The 21,779-nt window shown below is 37.2% G+C and overlaps 1 protein-coding gene across 9 annotated transcripts in view; it reads right to left on the minus strand.

Annotated features, from left to right (window-relative positions):
* NUMB (NUMB endocytic adaptor protein) overlaps nt 1–21,779 on the minus strand; it is a 144,660-nt gene that overhangs the window by 21,696 nt on the left and 101,185 nt on the right. For 7 of the 9 annotated variants that reach the window (XM_022576622.2, XM_089906203.1, XM_089906202.1 and 4 more), the window contains 2 exons: nt 16,288–16,362; nt 10,682–10,714 (listed from right to left, as the gene is read on the minus strand). In XM_022576622.2, the coding sequence (XP_022432330.2) occupies nt 10,682–10,714; nt 16,288–16,362 (108 nt within the window). The remainder of the gene's footprint in view (nt 1–10,681; nt 10,715–16,287; nt 16,363–21,779) is intronic. The other 2 variants (XM_089906200.1, XM_089906197.1) reach the window with 1 other exon arrangement.

Genomic DNA, 21,779 nt, shown 5'->3' on the forward strand with positions numbered 1-21,779 from the left:
GTTGGAGAAGTATGTTTCTAAACTGTTTAAATCGTGATTGGAAAACTTTTCCTGTGAAGGGCCAGGTATCAAATATTTAGGGCTTCGCAGGCCATACAGTCTATGTCACAACTACCCAACTCTGCCCTGCTGCACAAAAGCAGCCACAGACAATATGTAAACAAATGGACATGGATTTGTTCCAATACAACTTTATTTATAAAAACAGGTAGTGGGCCATAGTTTGATGACCTCTGATATAAATCATCATAATCCCTGGAAAGTGATTAAACCTGTTTTGGAAAGACAATTCATTATATTGAAATACTAGAACTGTTTGGAATTGTCCCTGAATTCTTTTTCTTTTCTATTTTTAAACAAATGTGCTTATATCCTATTATTTTAAACTGAGACCCAAACTCAGGCGCAGTCCAACTCTAAAGTTCTATGATTCCTAAGGCCACCAGTGAGATAAGAACACACAATTAATCAACATAAACAGAAGTGATATTTGGAGGCAAGACAATTGTGTTGGGCATATGACAGACAAGAACAAAAAGGTGTTCTAATGTAAGCCAAAGCAAAGAAATGCTAAAGACACACAGAAGCATAATTTGGCATAGCTATGAAATGTTAAGAAGCAACAGCGGCAAACAGACAAATTTGGGCAGGGAGGGTAGAGCAAGTCACTCTTTCTGAGCAACGGTGATTTGCCATTCTATTGTGCAAAGCTCTTCTGCTACACACCAAAGAGGTCTTCAAGGGTACCCAATATGTAAAGAATCTCTGGTCAGTCTTTCTGTCACACCTACACACAGAGATAACCCAGTCATTATGGAGTAATAATGATATATTCGTAGGCAACCATGACACGGTGTGTCTTGTAATGAGTGAATGAGAGACTTCCTTAACAGGAAACTTGGCTTCTTCTTCTTCTTTTTTAATCTGAGAGGGCCTTCAAATCTATCATTTGATGACATTTGAATTTCTGAACAGAACTGTGTAACAAATAAATTTTGTCTTATAATTCCAAGATACAGTAATGTACCTCCGAGAAACACAACTTTCTGTAGGATTTGAGGCTGGTACTATCTCCAATGGCTGCTTCCTTAAAAGTACAGTAACTTTTAACCTGCACTTTCTTAAGTGAGAAGGGCCTTTAAAGGCTTTCGGGGAAAAAATAAGGATAATAGCACGTCATGAACCAAACAACAAAGGCGAGATTTTTGGAGGCTATTTAGCTCTCCTAGTTTATAAATCACTTTTAACTGAGAGGAGGGAACCTAGAACAGAAATTATTCTAATATTAAGTTCATTTAAGTTCATACTAAGTTCATATTAAGTTTCAAATGCATATAATAGAGTGAAAATTCCATAGGAACCTCAAATTCAACCTGTCCAAAACCAAATTCATCATAACTCTTCTCACAGTGAATGATTTCCCCACCACCTTTCATCCATACCATAAACTTGGGTCTTATCTTCTGTCTCCTTCTGTATATCCCTAGGTTGAATAAGTGAATGAGTCGGAGCAGGTTCTCTGTCGCTCCAGTGGCCCTGTTAATGCTGTTCCTTCTATGCCTTTTTCCTCTAACTTAGTTTAACTGGAAGTCACAGTCTTAAGTCTCAGCCTTAGGTATCATCTCCTCTCAGAAGCCTTAATCACAATCTCCAACATTCACTGTCCCTCTCTGCTCCAGTAGTACCTATTATTGTTACACAATTTGTTAACTACCTTTTTTTACCTGTCTGGTTTTTCCCACTACAGGGTGAACCTGAAAGCACTGCATTTGTCATTCACTAACTCAGACATTTTGGAGCAGCTACTATGGACCACAAACTATTCTAGGCATTGAAGATTCAGCAGTGAACTAAATTAGGTGAAGATCTCTGTCCACAAAATGTTTATGTTTTAGTGAGGAAGAGATAAAAAAAAAACCAAATAAGTAAAATGTATGCTATGACAAATGGTGATAACCCCTATCAGAAGAAAATAAAGCTAGGAAGGGGAATAGTGAGTGTCTGTATATGGAGGAGGGTGGTATTTGAAATTTAAAATAAGGTTCTCTCAGTGACTGCCTCAGTGAAAATGGGGCTTTTGAACAAATGGGAAGAGATGAGGAAGTGAGCCATGCATATATCTGGATGACGTGTGCTCCAGATTAGAGGTTACAGTAAGTGCAAAGGTCCTGAGGTGGAAGCATAGCTGGTATGCTCAGGGAACAGCAAGGAGGCTAGTGTGGCTGGAACACAGGAAGCAAGAATAGGAGAAGATAGGAAAAGGGACAGAGATAATGCATGTATAATGGCCTGCTAGGCCTAAAAGACTGGTTTTTACCCTGAGTAGCTCAGGAAGCTACTGGAGGATCTAGGGCAGTGGAGCAACACAATCAGACCTCTGTCTTAAAAAGATCACTCCGACTGATATCTTGAGAACAGATGGTAGGGGGACAATAATGAAAGCAGATTGTGTAGAACATTAATGCAATGATTCAGGTGAGCGGAGAAGCTGGCTTGGACCACGGCAATAGTGGTGGAGGGTAGTGAGACAGGAACTGTAGATGGGATGGATACAGGGTAAAAGAGAAAGAGAGGAGTCAAGATCAGATCCAGGATTTGTGGCTAAAGCACATGGACTGGGATGGGAAAGACTAGGGAAGACTAATTTGGGAGAGCGTTTCGGAATTTGGTTTGTGACACATTAGTGTGAAATGTTTAATGATGATGATACTGACACATCCATATGGCAGGCTACTCTGTACACTTTGCTTGCATTTACTCATTTAATCGTCACAACAATCAGGTGAAGATGGAATTAGTATTATCCTTTTTCTGTAAGTGGGGAAGCTGAGGTACAGAATAGTTAAGAACCTCTCCCAACGTCACAAAGCTAATAAGTGGCTGAGCCAGGATTAAATACAATTAATCCAGATCCCCAGTCTGTGTCCTTGACCCCTATGCTATACTGCTTCTAAGATGGAAGTACCACTATGGAGTTTAGGGCAGATGTCTGGAGACAGAACTTTCAAAATCATCAGCATAGAGATGGTATTTAAATCCATGACACTGGATGAGATCATCAAGGGAGAAGTGTAGGTAGAGAACAGTCCACAGACTAAGAAGTAGGCATCAACACAAGGGAAAATCAAGAGAATATGACACCTGAACTCCAAATGAATAGACTGTTTCGAGGAGCGGGAGGGATTTGGCTGCTACATCAAATGCTGCTGATAGGTTGAGTAAATAAAGTCTGATTCAACGAGTTTAATAGGGGAAAGGAGAGCAGAAACTGAAGGCACCAAGAAGAAACCTTTTTTTAGAAAGATGGTTTGTTTTAATGCTAATGAATGATCCACTAGAGAAAGAAAAACTGATTATGGAGGAGGGGGGTAGCATTACTAGAATGACTAAGAGCTAGTATAAGAATCTTGCGGAGGAGTTGGCCTCAGCTAGGAGCACAGACAGTTCATCCCTTGAATTGGAGGGAAAACAGAGTATATATGCACAGATTCACGTAGGTAAGTAGATGTGGTGTCATGTTTGACAGTTCTCTTCTGGTTGATTCTATTTTTTCAGTGAAGTAGGAAGCAAGGTCATCAACTGAAAGAAGAGTAAGAAATTCTGGAGGTTTAAGGAAAAGGAAGGAGGAGTCAAATAGTCATCTGAAAATGAGAGTAAACTGGACTTAAAAAATGGAGATTGTCTCACTTATCTTTGATCTGGATAGCCTAGCACAGTCCCTAGTATGTTTTAGACACTGTGACTTGAGGCTTGAGAACCACTAAGTCTTCATGAATACAAATAAAAAAGATAACTCCAAAGGTTAATGAATTTTTTTTAAATCTAGAAAAGACCAGTGGCTAGGGCATTTGACATATTAGCTGATCATGTCGCAGGAAATACTGAAACCAAGGATCAATGGAAATCTTCTGAGTACTCTTGGGATTGTCTTTTTTCTTCTTCAGAAATTTGTTATATTGCACTTCAAAAGGATAAATAAACCAAATCCTAAAAGATGCAACTAATAAAATACAAAAGAAGGTAAAATTTATAGAAGGGCATGAGAATTTAAAAAACAGAAAGGAAGAAAAGGAAAGAGGCAGCAAGTGATATTCCCTCACATGTAAAGGAAAGGATCCAGAGTGAAGATAAGCACTAAGTACAATTTGCCATTGAGGAGAAAATTGAGGAAATCTAATTAGAATGTAGATGTGAGTACACTGACGTAACAGTGGTCATAAATACCATGAAATGTTTTACTCTTGATAATTAGCTGAAAACAATATAACCCTGCATTACTTTTCAACTATGTATTCTCTAAAACATAAGCATTTCTAATGATGCCATTTAACAACTGTAACAGCATCAAAACTTGAAAAATTATATCTGGCAGTACATTAACAGTATCTGTTAAAACAAATATTATAATCTTTTTGGTGATTTTATACAGTTAGAAGTGGTTAACACACACACACACACACACACCCCCCACCACAATCAAATAATAGCCCAGGGAGGAGTCCACAAACTCAAACGCCTACAAGGTTAAAAGCGGTAACAAAATGAGTGAAGCAGGCCTGAGTGTAGGGACCATAGGGAGTTGCAGGGATGTGGCAAACAAGCAACCAAAGGGCACAACTGGTACTCAGCTCAAGCCACTGTTGCTACATACAAAGCATGCCGTTTTGCCATATCTTCCATTCTTAAGATAGATGTAATAGTTTGGGGGTTTTTTTGCGGTATGCGGGCCTCTCACTGCTGTGGCCTCTCCCGTCGCAAAGCACAGGCTCCGGACGCGCAGGCTCAGCGGCCACGGCTCACGGGCCCAGCCGCTCCGCGGCACGTGGGATCCTCCCGGACTGGGGCACGAACCCGCGCCCCCTGCATCGGCAGGCGGACTCTCAACCACTGCGCCACCAGGGAAGCCCAGATGTAATAGTTTTGATGTAAAAATTTTCAATGTTTGAAATATTAGCAACTAATCCAAATTTATGAACTGTGTGCAGGCCATACAATGCATGTTTGTGGGAAGCATTCAGGCCCTTGAGATGTCTAGTGTCCCCTGCATTTGACACTTCTCCATTCACTACAATTAAAGCCTATCCAAGGAAAGCAGAGGCCAACACTTCTGAATGACAGAACAACACAGGGTAGGTGAAAGAACTCTGCACTAAGTTTCAGAAAACTTTGGTTTCAGGGTAGGCACTGCCATTTACTACTAGCTGGGTGACCTCTTTGAGCTTGTTTATTCATTTGTAAAATGTAGTTTCATGAACTATCACGTCTAATTCACTGAGCTGTTGTGAGTAACAAGTTAGAAAGTAGGTCAAAACACATCACAAACTATAAAGTTCTATATAAATACAAGTAGATGGCTAAGAGATAGTAGAAAATATATACTGGTCTCTGTCCCTGGTTCCTGGCACAGACCTCCTGAAATCCTTGTAATTTCCTAAGTGATAAGAGCACAACGAGCATCTCTTGTCCTGATATTTGGTCTCTGACCCCATCCCTGACACAGGGCTCCTAAAACCCTTGTAAATTCCTAAGTGAAGGGCATCTTTTGTTTAATGAGACAACCCTGGGTGGGCTCCTGGATGAGGGCTTGTTGCCAGAACGACCAAGCCATGATGAGAAGCTTAGGATTTTCAGCCTTAACCCCTATCCTCTAGAGCGGGAAGAGGAGCTGGAGTTGGAATAATCTATCAAGCCTATGTGAGGAAGCTACCACAAAATCCCAATAGTACAAGGTTCAGAGAACTTCCAGGTTGGCAAACACATCCACATGGAGAAGGTGACACACTCCAATTTTACAGGGACAGAAGCTCCCGCCCTTGGGACACTCCCAGACTTCGCCCTATGTATCTCTTCATCTGACTCTTCACCTGTATCCTTTATCATATCCTTTAATAAACTGGTAAACATAAGTGTTTCCTTGATTTCTGTGAGCTGTTCTAGCAAATTAATCAAACCTGAGGAGGAGGTCATGGGAACCTCCAATTTGTAGCCAAATTAGACACAAGTTATTATGGGTAACCTGGGGACCTACAATTGCAACTGGCATCTGAAGTGGGTGGGAGCAGTCTTGTGAGACTGAGTCTTTAAATCTATGGGATCTGACACTATCTCCAAGTAGACAGTGTTAGAATTGCGTTAAATTGTAGGACACCTAACTGGTGTCACAGAGAATTGTTTGGTTAGGGAAAAAATCTCTACACATTTGGTGACTAGAAGTGTTTTGTGTCAGTAGTAAAGGACACACCCAGGAGAAAGACTCACAGGAGGTAGACTGAACTGAATTTTTCTAATACAATGGCTTTAAAAAGAGACCTAATAGGGTGGCCTGAAAACATTTTATATCTCTGTGTTCAGTCAGTTCCTCATAAAATGGTAATATAGATTACTTAGCTCATGAGTTTCCTCAAATACATTAAAATTTTAATATCCTTTTCAAACGTTAAGTGTCACGTAATTGCTTGGTAATAAAATATTTGCCGAGTATGGCCAAATACACTAGAAGCTGTATGTAATACTTCCTAAAAAGCTGAGTACATTCTTGACTTTCCTAAAAAAATGATCAATTTAATGTAGCTAAGTTTAGAAAAAGGTATTTCAGAGCCTCAGGGTTTTTTTTCCTTCTAAGATGTGTGTAATCTTACAACGGGTTAATAATACAGCCCTGTAACACACCCAGGTTTATCTGTTCCTCACTGCTAAAGCTTCTGAAGGTACTGCTCCCATTTGCTGGAGGAACAGGGAGGTCAGGCCCCTGACAGGAATAGAACAGGGTGGTCAGGTCCAGGACGCAACTTAGGGAAAAGCAGCAGCAGTTCTCCTGGCCATGATTTACAAATTCAGAATCAGGGCTAATAATTCTCCCATCTACCTACTTTTCTCCAAATGTGTTTGATGGAAACACTCGATAACTGTTGTTCTCTTTATCTTGGACCATTAAACCATACGTGATAAGAAGGCTAAGAAAGTATCAAAATTTATGAGGAACTCTACTAGATAAAAACTCCCTATGAGATTCTTCATTTTTAGCTTTCATCAAAACACAATTGACCTAGCAAACTCAACAAACCAAATCTCTTTCACCAGACTACTTCTTGTAGATTAGTGTGAATGTGAGTTGAATGATGCCAACTTGAAAGGTTTAAAAGGCTCCAAATTAAAGAAAAGTTTTTCACTTAAAATTAAGCACATTTCTGGAAAGTTATAGGTGATGGTTTTTTCTCCCTTGATTTTCCAAACTCTTTGAATGACTTACTGTAATTTTAAAAAATTGTACATAAGAATAAAATTGCCTGGCCATAAAAAGAATTCTCCCCACAATAACATAAGAATTCTGTATTGTATCTCTGTGAGATACAACTGTGAGAGTTGTTCATTAAACTTATTGCAGTAATCATTTCATGATATATGAAGTCAAATCATTATGCGGTACACCTTAAACTTATACAGTGCTGTATGCCAATTATATCTCAATAAAACTGGAAGAAAAAAAATTCTGAGGTTCATGTTTGTTCACATTATGGGATCAATTAGTATCTTTTAAGAAAATCTCACTAGTATGGTTTAAACATCTCTAAATAAATTAAATGTTAGTCTGAACCACTGAAAAGATTCTTTAAAGCATTAACTAGTAACAAAGTAAACTGACAAGAGACAAAAATCCAAAATTAAATTACTACCTTTAGGGACTTCCCTGGTGGTCCAGTGGGTAAGACTCAGCGTTCCCAGTGCAGGGGGCCCGGGTACATTCCCTGGTCGGGGAACTAGATCATGCAGGCATGCCGCAACTAAGAAGTCTGCATGCCAAAACTAAAGATCCCGCATGCCGCAACTAAGACCCAGCATAGCCAAAACGAATAAATTTTAAAAAAAATTACTGCCTTTAAAGAAGAAAGAAAGTAAAAATGAGTTTCCAGGAAGCTCTTAACTAGCATCTTTTAAGGTTAAATCTTTTAAACTTTGCTTGTAAATAATCTGAAAACTGAGTGATTGTATAGCATAGTGATTAAGAGTGTAGACTCTGGAATCAGATTATCTGGGTTCAAATCCTAGATTCTACCACTTATTGTATCTGTGGATTCAGGCAGGTCCCTTAACCTCTGTAAACTTTAGTTTTCTCACTGTAAAACGGGAAAATAATAATTTCAGGGTTACTGTAAGGATTAAGTGAGATAATTCATAGTTTTCTTTCTCATACCATATGGATTTGCCATGTAGCAAAATGTAGTGAAAACAGCTAAGAAGCACAGTGTGACCCAGTTTGGTGACACTGTAGATGCACAATGACCCCATTATTTATAGCAATGAATATTGCCACCTTGGAGGTGATTCTCAAGTGAGAGCTATCTTTGTTCTTTAACATCATGTTATAACCTTTTAAAAAATATACTTTAACATGTTTTTTCTATAAACCAAATCAATATTTTCTCCTTTAGCTTTCTCTATCTAGCCTTCATGGACAAGAAAGACTTTTACTAAAGTAGATATACTAAAAACTGATCACTTAGAAGATAATTAAAATTGTATTTTAACTGGGGTGATGTGAAATTGCTTTGAGAAATTCTATTTAGGAAAGAATAAATGCTCCACCAAAAAAATCTGCTTAACAATTATAGTGTCTATTTATAATGATGCAAATGTCTATAGGATTTATTCTTTCTAGTTATAGATCCCACATTCTACGGACCTGTTAATTTGACTCAGGCTCAAAATATCTACTAAAAAATTTTATTGTGACATGCGTGGGTAAATTATATGACTTTTTATTTCAGATTGACAGAAGTTACTGAATTAAACCATTCAATCTAAAATCCTTCAAATTTGTTCACATTAATATAAAGGTGACCTAAACCAGAACATGTAAAAAAAAAAAAAAAAAAAAGGGTTACAACTAAAATATTTAATTGAGAAGAAAGTGGAAACTAATAATTTTTTTTTTTTTTTTGCAATATGCAGGCCTCTCACTGTTGTGGCCTCTCCCGTTGACGCGCAGGCTCAGCAGCCATGGCTCATGGGCCCAGCCACTCCGCAGCATGTGGGATTTTCCCGGACGAGGGCACGAACCCATGTCTCCTGCATCGGCAGGCGAACTCTCAACCACTGCGCCACCAGGGAAGCCCTAATAATTTTTTAAAATTGTTCTTTAGGGACTTCCCTGGAGGTCCAGCAGTTAAGACTCTGAGCTTCCACTACAGGGGGCATGGGTTTGATCCCTGGTCAGGGAACTAAGATCTCACGTGGCATATGGCAGGGTCAGGAAAAAAAAATCGTTCTTTAAAGTAACAAAACCACCCAGTGAAAAACGAACTGTGATGGGATTTTTATATTCACATAAACTTTTAGTAATGTACACTCAGTTATACAATGACAGTAGTTTTTTCTTATACTCTCTCAGTCTGACTTATTTTGTAGCACTTACTCAAAACCAGACAATGATAAGCTTAGACACAAAAGTGTTAGAAATGTATTTATCTGTAATACAGATAAATACATTCTGTACTGTCATCATATATATATATATATACTTTTTTTTTTTTTTTTTCTTTGGCGGTACGTGGGCCTCTCACTGTTGTGGCCTCTCCCGTTGCGGAGCACAGGCTCCGGACGCGCAGGCTCAGCGGCCATGGCTCACGGGCCCAGTCGCTCCGCAGTATGCGAGATCCTCCCGGACCGGGGCACGAACCTGCGTCCCCCGCATCGGCAGGCGGACTCCAACCACTGCGCCACTAGGGAAGCCCTATATATATATATATTTTTTTAATTTTTATTTATTTTATTTTTGGTTGTGTTGGATCTTTGTTGCTGCACGCGGGCTTTCTATAGTTGCGTTGAGTGAGGGCTACTCTTCGTTGCGGTGCGCAGGCTTCTCATTGCAGTGGCTTCTCTTGTTGCAGAGCACGGGCTTTAGGCACATGGGCTTCAGTAGTTGTGGCACACGGGCTTAGTTGCTCCGCAGCATGTGGGACCTTCCTGGACCAGGGATCGAACCCATGTCTCCTGCATTGGCAGGTGGATTCTTAACCACTGTGCCACCAGGGAAGTCCCATCCTATATATTCTTAATTCTAAGGAAATTTGAACAAGCATTCTTTGAAAAGTATCTACATAAAGAACATTCCACATATGACAGACATTTGGTAGACTACTAATTAAGACAGTTTTTCTTAGGTTACCATCCCAGGTTAAAGAGCACAGGATCCTCAAAGATAAGTTTATGTACTTTCACTTACTTCGCCTGAAATTTAACTTGGATTGAAAAAAAGTAATAGCAATGAATGTAAAATTTGGGATACATTTAATTTTCACTTGAATTTAGTATTTCTTCCCACTTCTCTGTCAATATTGAACACTAAGTAAAACTTGTTAAAAAACTCAATAAATATGCTAATATGAACAATTTTGCAAGATCAAATTAAATTTATTTTAACACCTAGTCTTGAGGAAGCAATTCTTTTTTAACCTACTTGATTTATTTATTGGACTTTCCTAGGAATCATCAGATTTAGTATCAACAGACACACAGGTAATATCATAGATAGCTTTCCAATTCATTAATTTACATATTTAGTCAAATCAATTCCTGTATTACAAAGAAATCAAAGCTGTACTTCTTTTTCAAAAAATGTGTCAGTGCTATACTAGGGGTGTAACTCCTTATAAAGCAAGCATGAATGTGGCATCAGACTTACTTTTCCAAAGAAGCCTTTGAAGAACTTCCTTTCCTGGAGGAACAGGGGGACAGGTCGAGCGCTATTATTGTATGGGCTAAATGTCCCAAGGTTTCACAGCAATAAGCACATACAGAGGTTGGGTGAAGGACAAAGTAGGAGAAGGGGAAGGGAGTGAGAGTTTTAAAGAGTTATCCATACCAGGAGTGACAGGGAAAAAGGAAGGGTGCATGAAAATGCAGCGAAACATACTGTATGGCCTAATAATCCGCAGAAAGAGAAGAAATCAGAACCTGTATCCATGCAGAGCAACTAGTTACTTTAGCATTCTCTACTGACTTTTAAAACAGAGATTATTCAAATTTGGCAGCAGAGAAAAAGACTAGGACATACTGGTTTGTGAGATTTGCATTTAAATTTTCATAATAGTGAGTGATAAATTGATCTGTTCACATACATTTTTCAATTTAAAATCAGTGGTCAAATATGTGGAAGTCACCAATGAAAAAACCAGTCCACACTCAAATGATCACAAAGTAACATTAAAAAAATGCTACACTTAAATTATGAGTGTGAAGGGAGGGTCCTTGTCAGACTTTTTCTTGCTGAGTTCAAGATGCCACTTTGAGAATTCTTACGTATGCATTAGGACAGGTTTGTATGTATGTGTGTGCTGATCAATTCCATAGCAACTGTGGGGAAATAATAGATATGTTCTATTTCAAACACAGAATAAATCATCTATAAAGAACACATGGCCAATGCTTTCACTGGAGCTGAGAAAACTAATATATTTGAGAACCAAACCACATCTGTTAACCACAACTAAAATTTGAAGAATAGGGTTGTTTTCTTTCTAAATGCTACTGTTTTAGAAGAAAGAAATTTGTACTGACAGTTATAACTATACAATTCTAAAACTACATAGGTAAAAGAGACACAACTGTCTGTGGTCCCAGCACCAATTTTTAAGCATATACAAACCTTGAAAACTGCCCACCATTTAAAATCTGAAGAACTTATGCAAAGTAGATGAGTTCTAACTCACCCAAGCTAGCTTAACTTTAACATTTCCTAGTTTTGGTTGAACTATACTTTAAGCCTTTACCTTTTATAATCCATTATTAATAGTGAATAAATGTCTAGACAAAGACAACTCTACAGAAATTTGACTCATAAAACTCATTCAATACTCTCAAACACTGAATGGTTTGTTTTTTCTCTAGGTTTTGAAAATCACAAACAGCATCAAATATTTCCATAAAATGTTTTGAACTTAAGCTAGAAATACAATAAGGTAATTGGGATAGTTGTAACAATAAGACTAAGCTTATTTCTGCTGCCAAGTTTGGTGACCCTAGTTTCGTTAGACTTTTAGGTAACCACCAGCTTTTAAAAGATGCAGCCCAAGTTAAAAGATTCACCATTCTTTAGGGATAGGAAGATGTGGGAAGGAGATTCGTTAATATTTAATTTAGCTCCCAGAAAAGCTCCTGTTAAACATGGAGTTTGCCTTCTATTTATAAAAGACCTCAGATGTTAATGAAAAAAGTTGACGTGCAAAATGCATCAAAAGACAGTTATTAGAGTAGAGAATAATATTAATTAAAAAAATTAAATTATGATTCTTTTACCTGCTAAAACAAGAACATACATTAAAACAAATTTATCAAATAGCAAATAAAAAATCAACATATTAGAAACTGGTAGTGTAATGAAACTAGTCTAAAACCAAGACAGAGAGGGAGAAACAGAGACAATGGGAAGAAAAGACATTTTAAAAGGAAAGGCATCTTGCACCAGTATCAAGCAAGATAACCAAAGGTCCAATACACTTTTTACAAAATAGATTGATAAATGACAGTACTCCTCCCCCTGCAACTAACTCTGCATTAAGGCAATGAAAATGGGCAATAGTCATTTCTGTCATTTATCCTATACAATCTAAGTCCCTAAGTGGCTAACTGGTAAAATTACGCCACAAAGTAAATGAATGGCAAATAACTGTAACTAACTTTGTGCATATAAAGTAAAAAAAATTTAAACATATTTATGCTCTGAGAAGCATATGTTGTTTAGTCACAGTATCTTTTCATTTGAAAATATTAAGTAGGCCGATAACTTCTAAATGAAGTTAAAGTAATCCTAAATTGTAAGGGACTACTTGGAAGGAAAAAAAAAAAACTTGCAAATTATCCTGCTTCTTCAAGCCCGCACAAATTTAAAAAGCGCTAGAATGTTACATTTTTAGTTCAAAGCTCATTTGAGTGATAGGTTTAAGATGTTTGTTTTCCTATTAAACTGGTACATCTGAGCTACATAATTCTTTAAATTTTAAAACTTTTTTGGCATTCAAACTTGTTCCAGACATGCTATTTCTTCTTTAATCTGTAGGTCTGTACATTTTTACATTTGCTTCCATTTATTTGAAACGATAAGAGGAATATTTATCATCTATGAAAATAAACAAACATCTCCAGACACATAGCTTTTGGCACAATATAAGCATCTGGTACAGTAGATTATACATGTTTGTTAGATGAATGTTCGGTAAAAGAAGGGAAAAAGGCATCTAGAAAATTCTGTATAGTAAAAATATGAAAAGAAGACAAAAAGCATGAATTTTTGTGGACTAACATGATCTGAGATGAACAACATCTGAAGACTTCCAACTTTCTGCAGCCTTTTTCATACAGCATTAGAAAGGGTATTAATAGAAGGGGAAGTTCCAGTGAGTATAATAAATAGGAAATTGGCACTAGTCTCCCAAAAATTCAATCTTATTTTTAAAAATACTTGTTTGCCTGTGCAAAATTATTATACAACACTTGCTCCAAGTCTCCTGGGTAGGGTTAGTCTGAAAAATTTTAAAGAACTTCTTGAATCAAAAGTTCAAAGTGGTCAATCTTCCTTCAAAGTTCAAAAGTTTAAGTATGTCCAGAAAAGCAATCCAAATATGCATAATTTCATTTTAGTTGTAAAAGACCACAGGGAAATAAGGATTTTTAAGAGATATGCAAAAGGGTTTCATAAACTTTAAACATTAAATATAACATTGTTATGATGATTATTACGAAATTCAATTTGACCCCATATTGAGGACTGAATTGTTTTCTGTATATTTATTCCAGAAATATTTTTTGAGTGGCTACTATGTGCCAGACACTGTTCCAGGCATAGATATAATTTTTCAAACAGCAATTTGGTTCTGATTTCTGGTAAAAATAAAAACTTATTTTTTCGATAATTTTATTATTTAAATAAGTCCTGTATCTCAAATAACCATGCTTACAGTTTCCAATTTCCTTGGTTAAAACCAAAAGGTAAAATAAAAAAATTCACTCAACTAAACAATCAGTTTTAAAACTAGACGGCTTCCCTGGTGGCTCAGTGGTTAACAATCCGCCTGCCAATGCAGGGGACACAGGTTCGAGCCCTGGTATGGGAAGATCCCACATGCCGCGGAGCAACTAAGCCCGTGCGCCACAACTACTGAGCCTGTGCTCTAGAGCCCGCATGCCACAAGTATGGAAGCCTGTGCACCTAGAGCCCATGTTCTGCAACAAGAGAAGCCACTGCAACGAGAAGCCCACGCACCACAACGAAGAGTAGCCCCTGCTCGCCGCAACTAAAGAGGGCCCAGGCACAGCAATGAAGACCCAACGCAGCCATAAATAAATAAATAAATAGATAGATAGACAGATAGATAGATAAATAAATAGAGGCAGGCACTCTGCCCTTATTAAAAATAAATAAAAAAATAAAAATAAAACTAGACAGTGAATAGTGGCTATCTCTGGGACTGCAAGAGATTTTATGTACTGTTTTTGTTCATTTGTATTTCACAGAATGAACATATACTACCTATGTAATAAAGAGAGGTTTCTAATTAAAAGTAGGTTAAAGAAAACTAGACAGTGAAGAGGACTGACTGCTCATTAAACAACTAAATACCACTTCTTAATTATCTTCTGGGCAAACATAAACCATCCCTAGTTTTTCCTTATTTAGAGAGTAAACATGAAGCCATATGCTGAATTAAGACTTTCCAAAGGCTCATTCCACAGTGACCTTCCAAATGTTAAGTTTATGTAGGCTCTAAGATTTTAATAACTATTTAAGGTTTGTTTCAGGTCTATCTAGTCTATTCACTGATTCATCTGTTGTTTTCAGTTATTAGCATTATGATGTTTAATGACTAGTAGGGCAAATCATTGCATTACTTTTTAAAATGTTCTTAGAAAATCTTATTCTATTACTGAACTTAGAATTATTTTGTTAAATAAGAGATTGAATTTAAATTTCCTGGAAAACTGCATTATCTGAGGCTGTATTTAACTGGGGACTATATTTACGTGGACACGGCAAGTCTATAAATTATTATATAAAGTCCCTTTAACATTAATGATGATTAAATGGAGAGCACAGATAGACTAAGAAGGGCTTCAAACATTTAAGAATTTAAATGACCAAAATCTGCAGTAAAGGGTATGTATGTGTGTCTATATATTGTTTTGTTTTTTAGTTTTTTGCATACCATAATCAGTTATTTTTCTCCTCCTCTCCTTTCTATAACAGATTCAGACATTTGTTCGAAAACATAATCCACTTCTCTGAGTTGGTTGCTTCCTTGACTTTGTATCTTTTATATTGAGGAACTGTATGTAAGAGGTCATATAGAATGTACCAAGAAGCAGAAAAGTTTTGATTAAGCAAATTGAGGGGAAAAAAAAGCACTCATTAGTAGCCAAACTTGTGGCAGCCCACCATACCAGCAAACCCAAAGCAACAAGTATTTAATGCTCTTCTGGGGCAAGGGCATGCAAAAGTAATGCTTAAAGCTTTCACAGCAAAGGGGGGAAAGGCCACACATTGGAGAGAAGGTTGTGAAGAGGGCTGTCAGAATTTAAGAAACATTCTTCAAACCTATCCAAAATATGAAGTTAACACTTTAATCTTAACCTTTATGAACTCTGAACTCATTCTCTCCTTTTATTAAATACACAGGCATGTGCCTGGGATGTGTTCTATGGCATAATAGACAAAACAGACATTATTTATCCTGGAAAAGGACTCTCCATTTCAAGTATGCTGAAGTTTGTGCAAAAGGCAGGGAAATACATTGTTTATGTTAGAGGAGTATAGAGAAGGAAACTGGGGAGTAGCAGTAATGATAATTAAGTCTCCCCAAAATGTAAACCTCACCTGCTGTCAACACAGATCTCTCTATTTTATACTTTTTCCTGGAAAAAGCTGTTTCTTATAGAGTTAAAATCAGTAATTTATAACCCAGTTGTCACAGTTAGGTTAAAAGACTAACTGTAATAGTTTTATCCTGGTTTTAGAATATTATTCATCTATAAGAATTCATACCACTTGTTTAATATGGGTTCTGAATTAAAAGTATCTTTTAGATAATGTCTGGCCTAAATTGAAGAAGTTGGTCATTGTAACTTACACCTTTGGATGGACAACGTGAAATGCTCTTTATTAATGAGCCCACATATTTTGCCTTAAGAGAAATACTGTTCTTACTGGGTAGTGGGTCACTAAAATTTACTGAGCAAAATCTTTTGAGAAAATATTTACAGCATATAGATCAACACTGGCAACCATCAAATACATACAGCTTTCAATCTTTTTACAGCATCTTCACAGATGTGCATTCCTCTTGATTCATCAACTTCTACATGCCCAAGGTACTGTAGAAAGAAGAGAAAAGTTACAGCTATTGCTGTTTACTGAGTAGCTACTATATGGCAGATATTACATGGTAGAAAATTGAATATTAAAATTCCTGCACTCAAGAAACTCACAGCCACTATAGAAGAGTTAAGGTAATGTTACTTTACTTACCCTCAGTGTCCTCATGTGACTGAGATTTAGAATAAAGGTCTCCAAGAGCTGTTATAGAGGAGTAGGCGAAAAAGTACATGATAAGCACTAAATGTTACCTGAATCTATTGGATCTGAGGCATAACAGCCTATGCTAGACACAGTTACTATATCTCTAAACATAAAAATAGTCCTAAAACAAAGTGTGTGTGTGTGTGTGTGTGTGTGTGTGTGTATTGAAAAGGTACAAATAAAAAAACAGTTACTCAAGGGCTGAAGAGATCACATACTCCTTTTATGGGAAGCACATAAGAACAGGGCAGAAAACTAAAATTTTAAGAAGGTAGTGAGTGCATCTGAGCTTTAGAAGATGTGCAGAACTTGAAGAAGCTATATTGGAAAGGTTGGGAACCTATTTTAGGCAGGTAGAATTTAACAAAAGCTATAGGTGTAGAATAGAATAACTATATATCAGCAAATATTCCTGTCTGGCAAGAATATGAGGTATTTGCAGCTGGGGAATTTGAACACTTGAAATGAGTCTGTACTTAATCCTAGAGGCAATGGAGAGCTAATAAAGCTTTTTTTGGTTTGTTTTTGCAAGGTAGTAATATTATTCAAATTGTACCTTAGTATGGGAATAGTCTTGGGTTAGAAAGCACAAAGGATGATGGCAATATCACCAGTGCTCTCTTTTAAAAGGAAATTTAGAGTCTGGTTCTGGGTAAGATGGAGTAGACATACATTACCCTGTCCCACCCTCTGAATGAAACCATAAAACCAGAACAGAATACATGGAAGCACCTATTTGAGTTCTCTGTAAAGAGTATAAGATGAATCAGAGAAGAACACCAGAATTCAAGCTATTTCTGAACTGGCAGGGAGTTTACCTTCCCTGCCCCTCCTCCCCTTTGGTACCTCCAGCCTGAACTTTACACAGCCAGATATCCAAGAGAGTGCTATGGCACAGACAGAACTCTGGGAAAAGCACTCTAGCTCTGGCCCAAGGACCAGGTAAGGTAACTCCTTATCCTCAGAGAGTATAGGAATCCCCCTCCCTTTTATTTATCTTTTTTTGAACTTTCACACCCCAGTCCCCAGGAAATTCCGTGGTGGTGTCAGTGGTAGCAGCAAGGGAAACCTGCAAGAGCCACACACCTCTGAGAAAAGGTGGCTGTCCTCCGTTTAAAGAGACTGTGATTCCAGGAAGGTGGGCCAACACCTCCACCCCCCTTTCTGCTTCCCCCCCACCCCGAATCTCCCACCATTTGGCCCTGGATGAAGATGAAACAGTAGTAATTCATGGGCACAATAACCAGTGCCCTACGAAACACAGGCATGGAGAGTTTAAGTAACTTGCCCAAAACCATTCAGCTAGTGAATGCTCAAACCCAAGCAGCCTGACCCAGGACAGTCTTATAATGCTCATATACTGAATTTTTCATTTTTACCCCTATCTTTCCAATACTGAATAAATGCATAAAACCAACATATTAAAATCAATTTAGGAAACTGTTGGACTTTAGGTAGCAAAATACCTGAGGTATCGATCATAAAGATCATATAGACTAAGGACATTAAAGAATTGTAACAGCTATAATTTTGAATAAACATTATACAAAGCAGCAAGAATGCTCAGTTTTAAGTGAATCAAATAATATATATATTCAGTTATATATATTATATATATTCCTTTTCAGATTCTTTTCCATTACAGGTTATTACAAGATATTGAATAGCTCCCTGTGCTATACAGTAGGTCCTTGTTGGTTATCTATTTTATACATAGTAGTGTGCATCTGTTACTTCCAAACTCCTAATTTATCCCTCCCTTCCCCTTTACCATCTGGTAACTGTAAGTACATTTTCTATGTCTGTGAGTCTGTTTTGTGAATAAGTTCATTTGTATCGTTTTTTTAGATTCCACATATAAGTGATATCATATAATATTTGTCTTTCCCTGTCTGACTTCTTCACTTAGTATGAAAATCTCTGGGTCCATCCATGTTGCTGCAAATGGCATTATTTCATTCTTTCTTATGGCTGAGTAATATTCCATTGTATGTATATATCACATCACCGTATCCATTTATCTGTCGATGGATACTTAGGTTGCTTCCATGTCTTGGCTATTGTAAACAGTGCTGCTATGAACACTGGGGTGCATGTATCTTTTTGGGTTTTTTTTTGGCCACGCCATGCAGCATATGGGATCTTAGTTCCCCAACCAGGGACAGAACTTGTGCCCCTGCAGTGGAAGCACGGAGTGGTTAACCACTGGACCACCAGGGAAGTCCCTGCACATATCTTTTTGAATTACAGTTTTCTCCAGATATATGCCCAGGAGTGGGATTGCTAGATCATATGGTAACTGTATTTTTAGTTTTTTAAGGAACGTCCATACTGTTCTCCATAGTGGCTGTACCAATTTATATTAACACCAACAGTGTAGGAGGGTTCCCTTTTCTCCACACCCTCGCCAGCATTTATTATTTGTAGACTTTTTGATGATGGCCATTCTGACTGGTGTGAGGTGATACCTCATGGTAGTTTTGATCTGCATTTCTCTAATAATCAGCAATGTTGAGCATCTTTTCATGTGCCTGTTGGCTATCTGTAGGTCTTCTTTGGAGTAATGTCTATTTAGGTCTTCTGCTCATCTTTTGATTGGGTTGTTTGTTTTCTGATATTATTGTGTATGAACTGTTTGTATATTTTGGAAATTAAGCCCTTGTTGATCACATCGTTTGCAAATATTTTCTCCCAGCCCATAGGTTGTCTTTTCATTTTGTCTGTGGTTTCCTTTGCTGTGCAAAAGCTTCTAAGTTTAAGTCCCATTTGTTTACTTTTGCTTTTATTTCTTTTGCCTTGGGAGACTGATCTAAGAGAATATTGCTACGATTTATGTCAGAGGATGTTTTGCCTATGTTCTCTTCTAGGAGTTTTATGGTGTCATGTCTTGTATGTAAGTCTTTAAGCCATTTTGGGTTTATTTTTGCATATGGTGTGAGGGAGTGTTCTAATTTCATTGACTTACACGCAGCTGTCCAGCTTTCCCAACACCACTTGCTGAAGAGACTAACTTTTCTCCAATGTGTATTCTTGCCTCCTTTGTCGAAGATTAATTGACCATAGGTGTGTGCGTTTATTTCTGGGCTCTCTATTCTGTTCCACTGATCCATATGTCTGATTTCATGCCAATACCACATTATTTTGATTACTGTAGCTTTGTAGCATTGTCTGAAGTTGGGGGGGTGGGGTTGTGCCTCCAGCTTTGTTCTTTTTCCTCAGGATTGCTTTGGCAATTCCGGGTCTTTTGTGGTTCCACATAAATTTTAGGAGTATGTGTTCCAGTTCTGTGAAAAAGTCATGGGTAATTTGATAGGGATCCCATTAAATCTGTAGATTGCTTTGGGTAGTATGGCCATTTTAACAATATTAATTCTTTCAATCCAAGAGCATGGGATATCTTTCCATTTCTTTGAATTGTCTTCTATTTCCTTCATCAATGTTTTATAGTTCTCAGCATATAAATTTTTCATCTCCTTGGTCATGTTTATTCCCAGGTATTTTCTTTTTTGATGCAATTTTAAACGGGATTTTTTTTTTAACTTTCACTTTCTGATATTTTGTTGTTAGTGTAAAGAAATGGAAAAGATTTCTGTATGTTAATCTTGCATTCTGCTACCTTGCTGAACTCATTTATCAGTTCTAATAGTTTCTATGTGGAGTCTTTAGGGCTTTGTATATAAAGTATCATGTCATCTGCATATAATGACAATTTTACCTCGTCCCTCCCAATTTGGCTACCTTCTGTTCCTTTTTCTTGTCTAGATTAGAAAAATTTTAATTCAAAATTATAGGCTGTCAGAAATGTCAAGTGTTTGGTGACTCTGTGAACTCGTTCTAGATGTTGAGATTGAGCTCACACCCAGAAATAATAGAATACTTTGTCACTGAAGACTGCTTTTCATCATTCAGTCAGATGCTACAGTGATATACTACATATTACACTCAAATCCTGGAAAGTTGTATTTTTCAGCTTGGAGACAGTGATGAATGGCCATTTAAATAATTCTTTGAATTCGGCTCTAGAAAATATTCCTTCATGTTCTGTTGATATTTGGCTTTCTTCAAAGCTTAATAATATATTCTTAATTTCTTGGTCCAATAAGTAAAGAAAATCAAGTACTGGGAAAGAGTAAAATCTCAGCAATTGAGCTCTCAGCATTGCTGTTCTAACATTTTAAGAAATTCTGACATCTCATTCTGGGTACCTTGCCACATATACTATCAATTTTTAAAAATTTGTTATTTTGTTTTTTAATTTATTCTCTATCCTTGATCACTGACTCAATGCCAAATATGTATTTTTAAAAATTACATTATCCTGAATTTTCTATTTTGCTCTACCAATATTTCTTTCTATTTTGGCACAAGCTGCTATTTTGATCATTATGTTAACAACTGCTTTGGCATAATCACTTTTGCTAATTTTTATCCCACAGAATTTTCCTGGTCATTTCCCATGTTTATTCTTTGGGATCAACTTTGTAGTAATTTTGTTCAGTTGCTGACAAATAAAACCTTTGGGATTTTAATTAAGATTACCTTAAATTCACTGGTTAATTTGAGAAAAACTGACATAAAATTGACCCATTCCATCTAATACTATTTATTCAAGTCTTTTATGTCCCTGAAGTTTTAAGGTAGGCTTCAAATACACATTTTCCAGATTAGCAAGTATTTAATAATTTTTGTTGCTACTGTGAACTGGCTTTACACCCATTATTTATGTATATATTTGTGTATATATATTCTTTTAAAAGACTTTAGTTTTTAGAGCAGTTTTAGGTTCACAGGAAAACTGAGCAGAAAAGTACAGGGTTCCCATATACCCTCTGCACCGCCCCCCCAAGCTTCCCCCACTATCACATTCCACACCAGAATGATACATTTGTTACAATCAACAAACCTATAGTTTATCCACAGTCTATATTAGGTTTTACTTTTGGTGCTGTAAATTCTATGGATTTTAACAAATGTATAATGACATGTATTCACCATTGTAGTATCATACAGAATAGTTTCACCGCCCTAAAAATCCTCTGTGTTCCTCCTATTCATCTCTTCTTCTCCCCTAAACGCTGGCAAGCACTGATCTTCTTACTGTCTCCATAGTTTGGCCTTCTCCAGAACTGTCATGGAGTTGGAATCATACCGTATGTAGCCTTTCCAGACTGGCTTCCTTCACTAGTAACATGCATTTAAGGTTCCCCATGTC

This window comes from Delphinapterus leucas, chromosome 2 (assembly GCF_059928025.1).
Source record: "Delphinapterus leucas isolate spDelLeu-1000000601 "Yukka" chromosome 2, BTC_Dleu_Yukka2, whole genome shotgun sequence".
NCBI classification, from domain to species: Eukaryota; Metazoa; Chordata; class Mammalia; order Artiodactyla; family Monodontidae; genus Delphinapterus; species Delphinapterus leucas.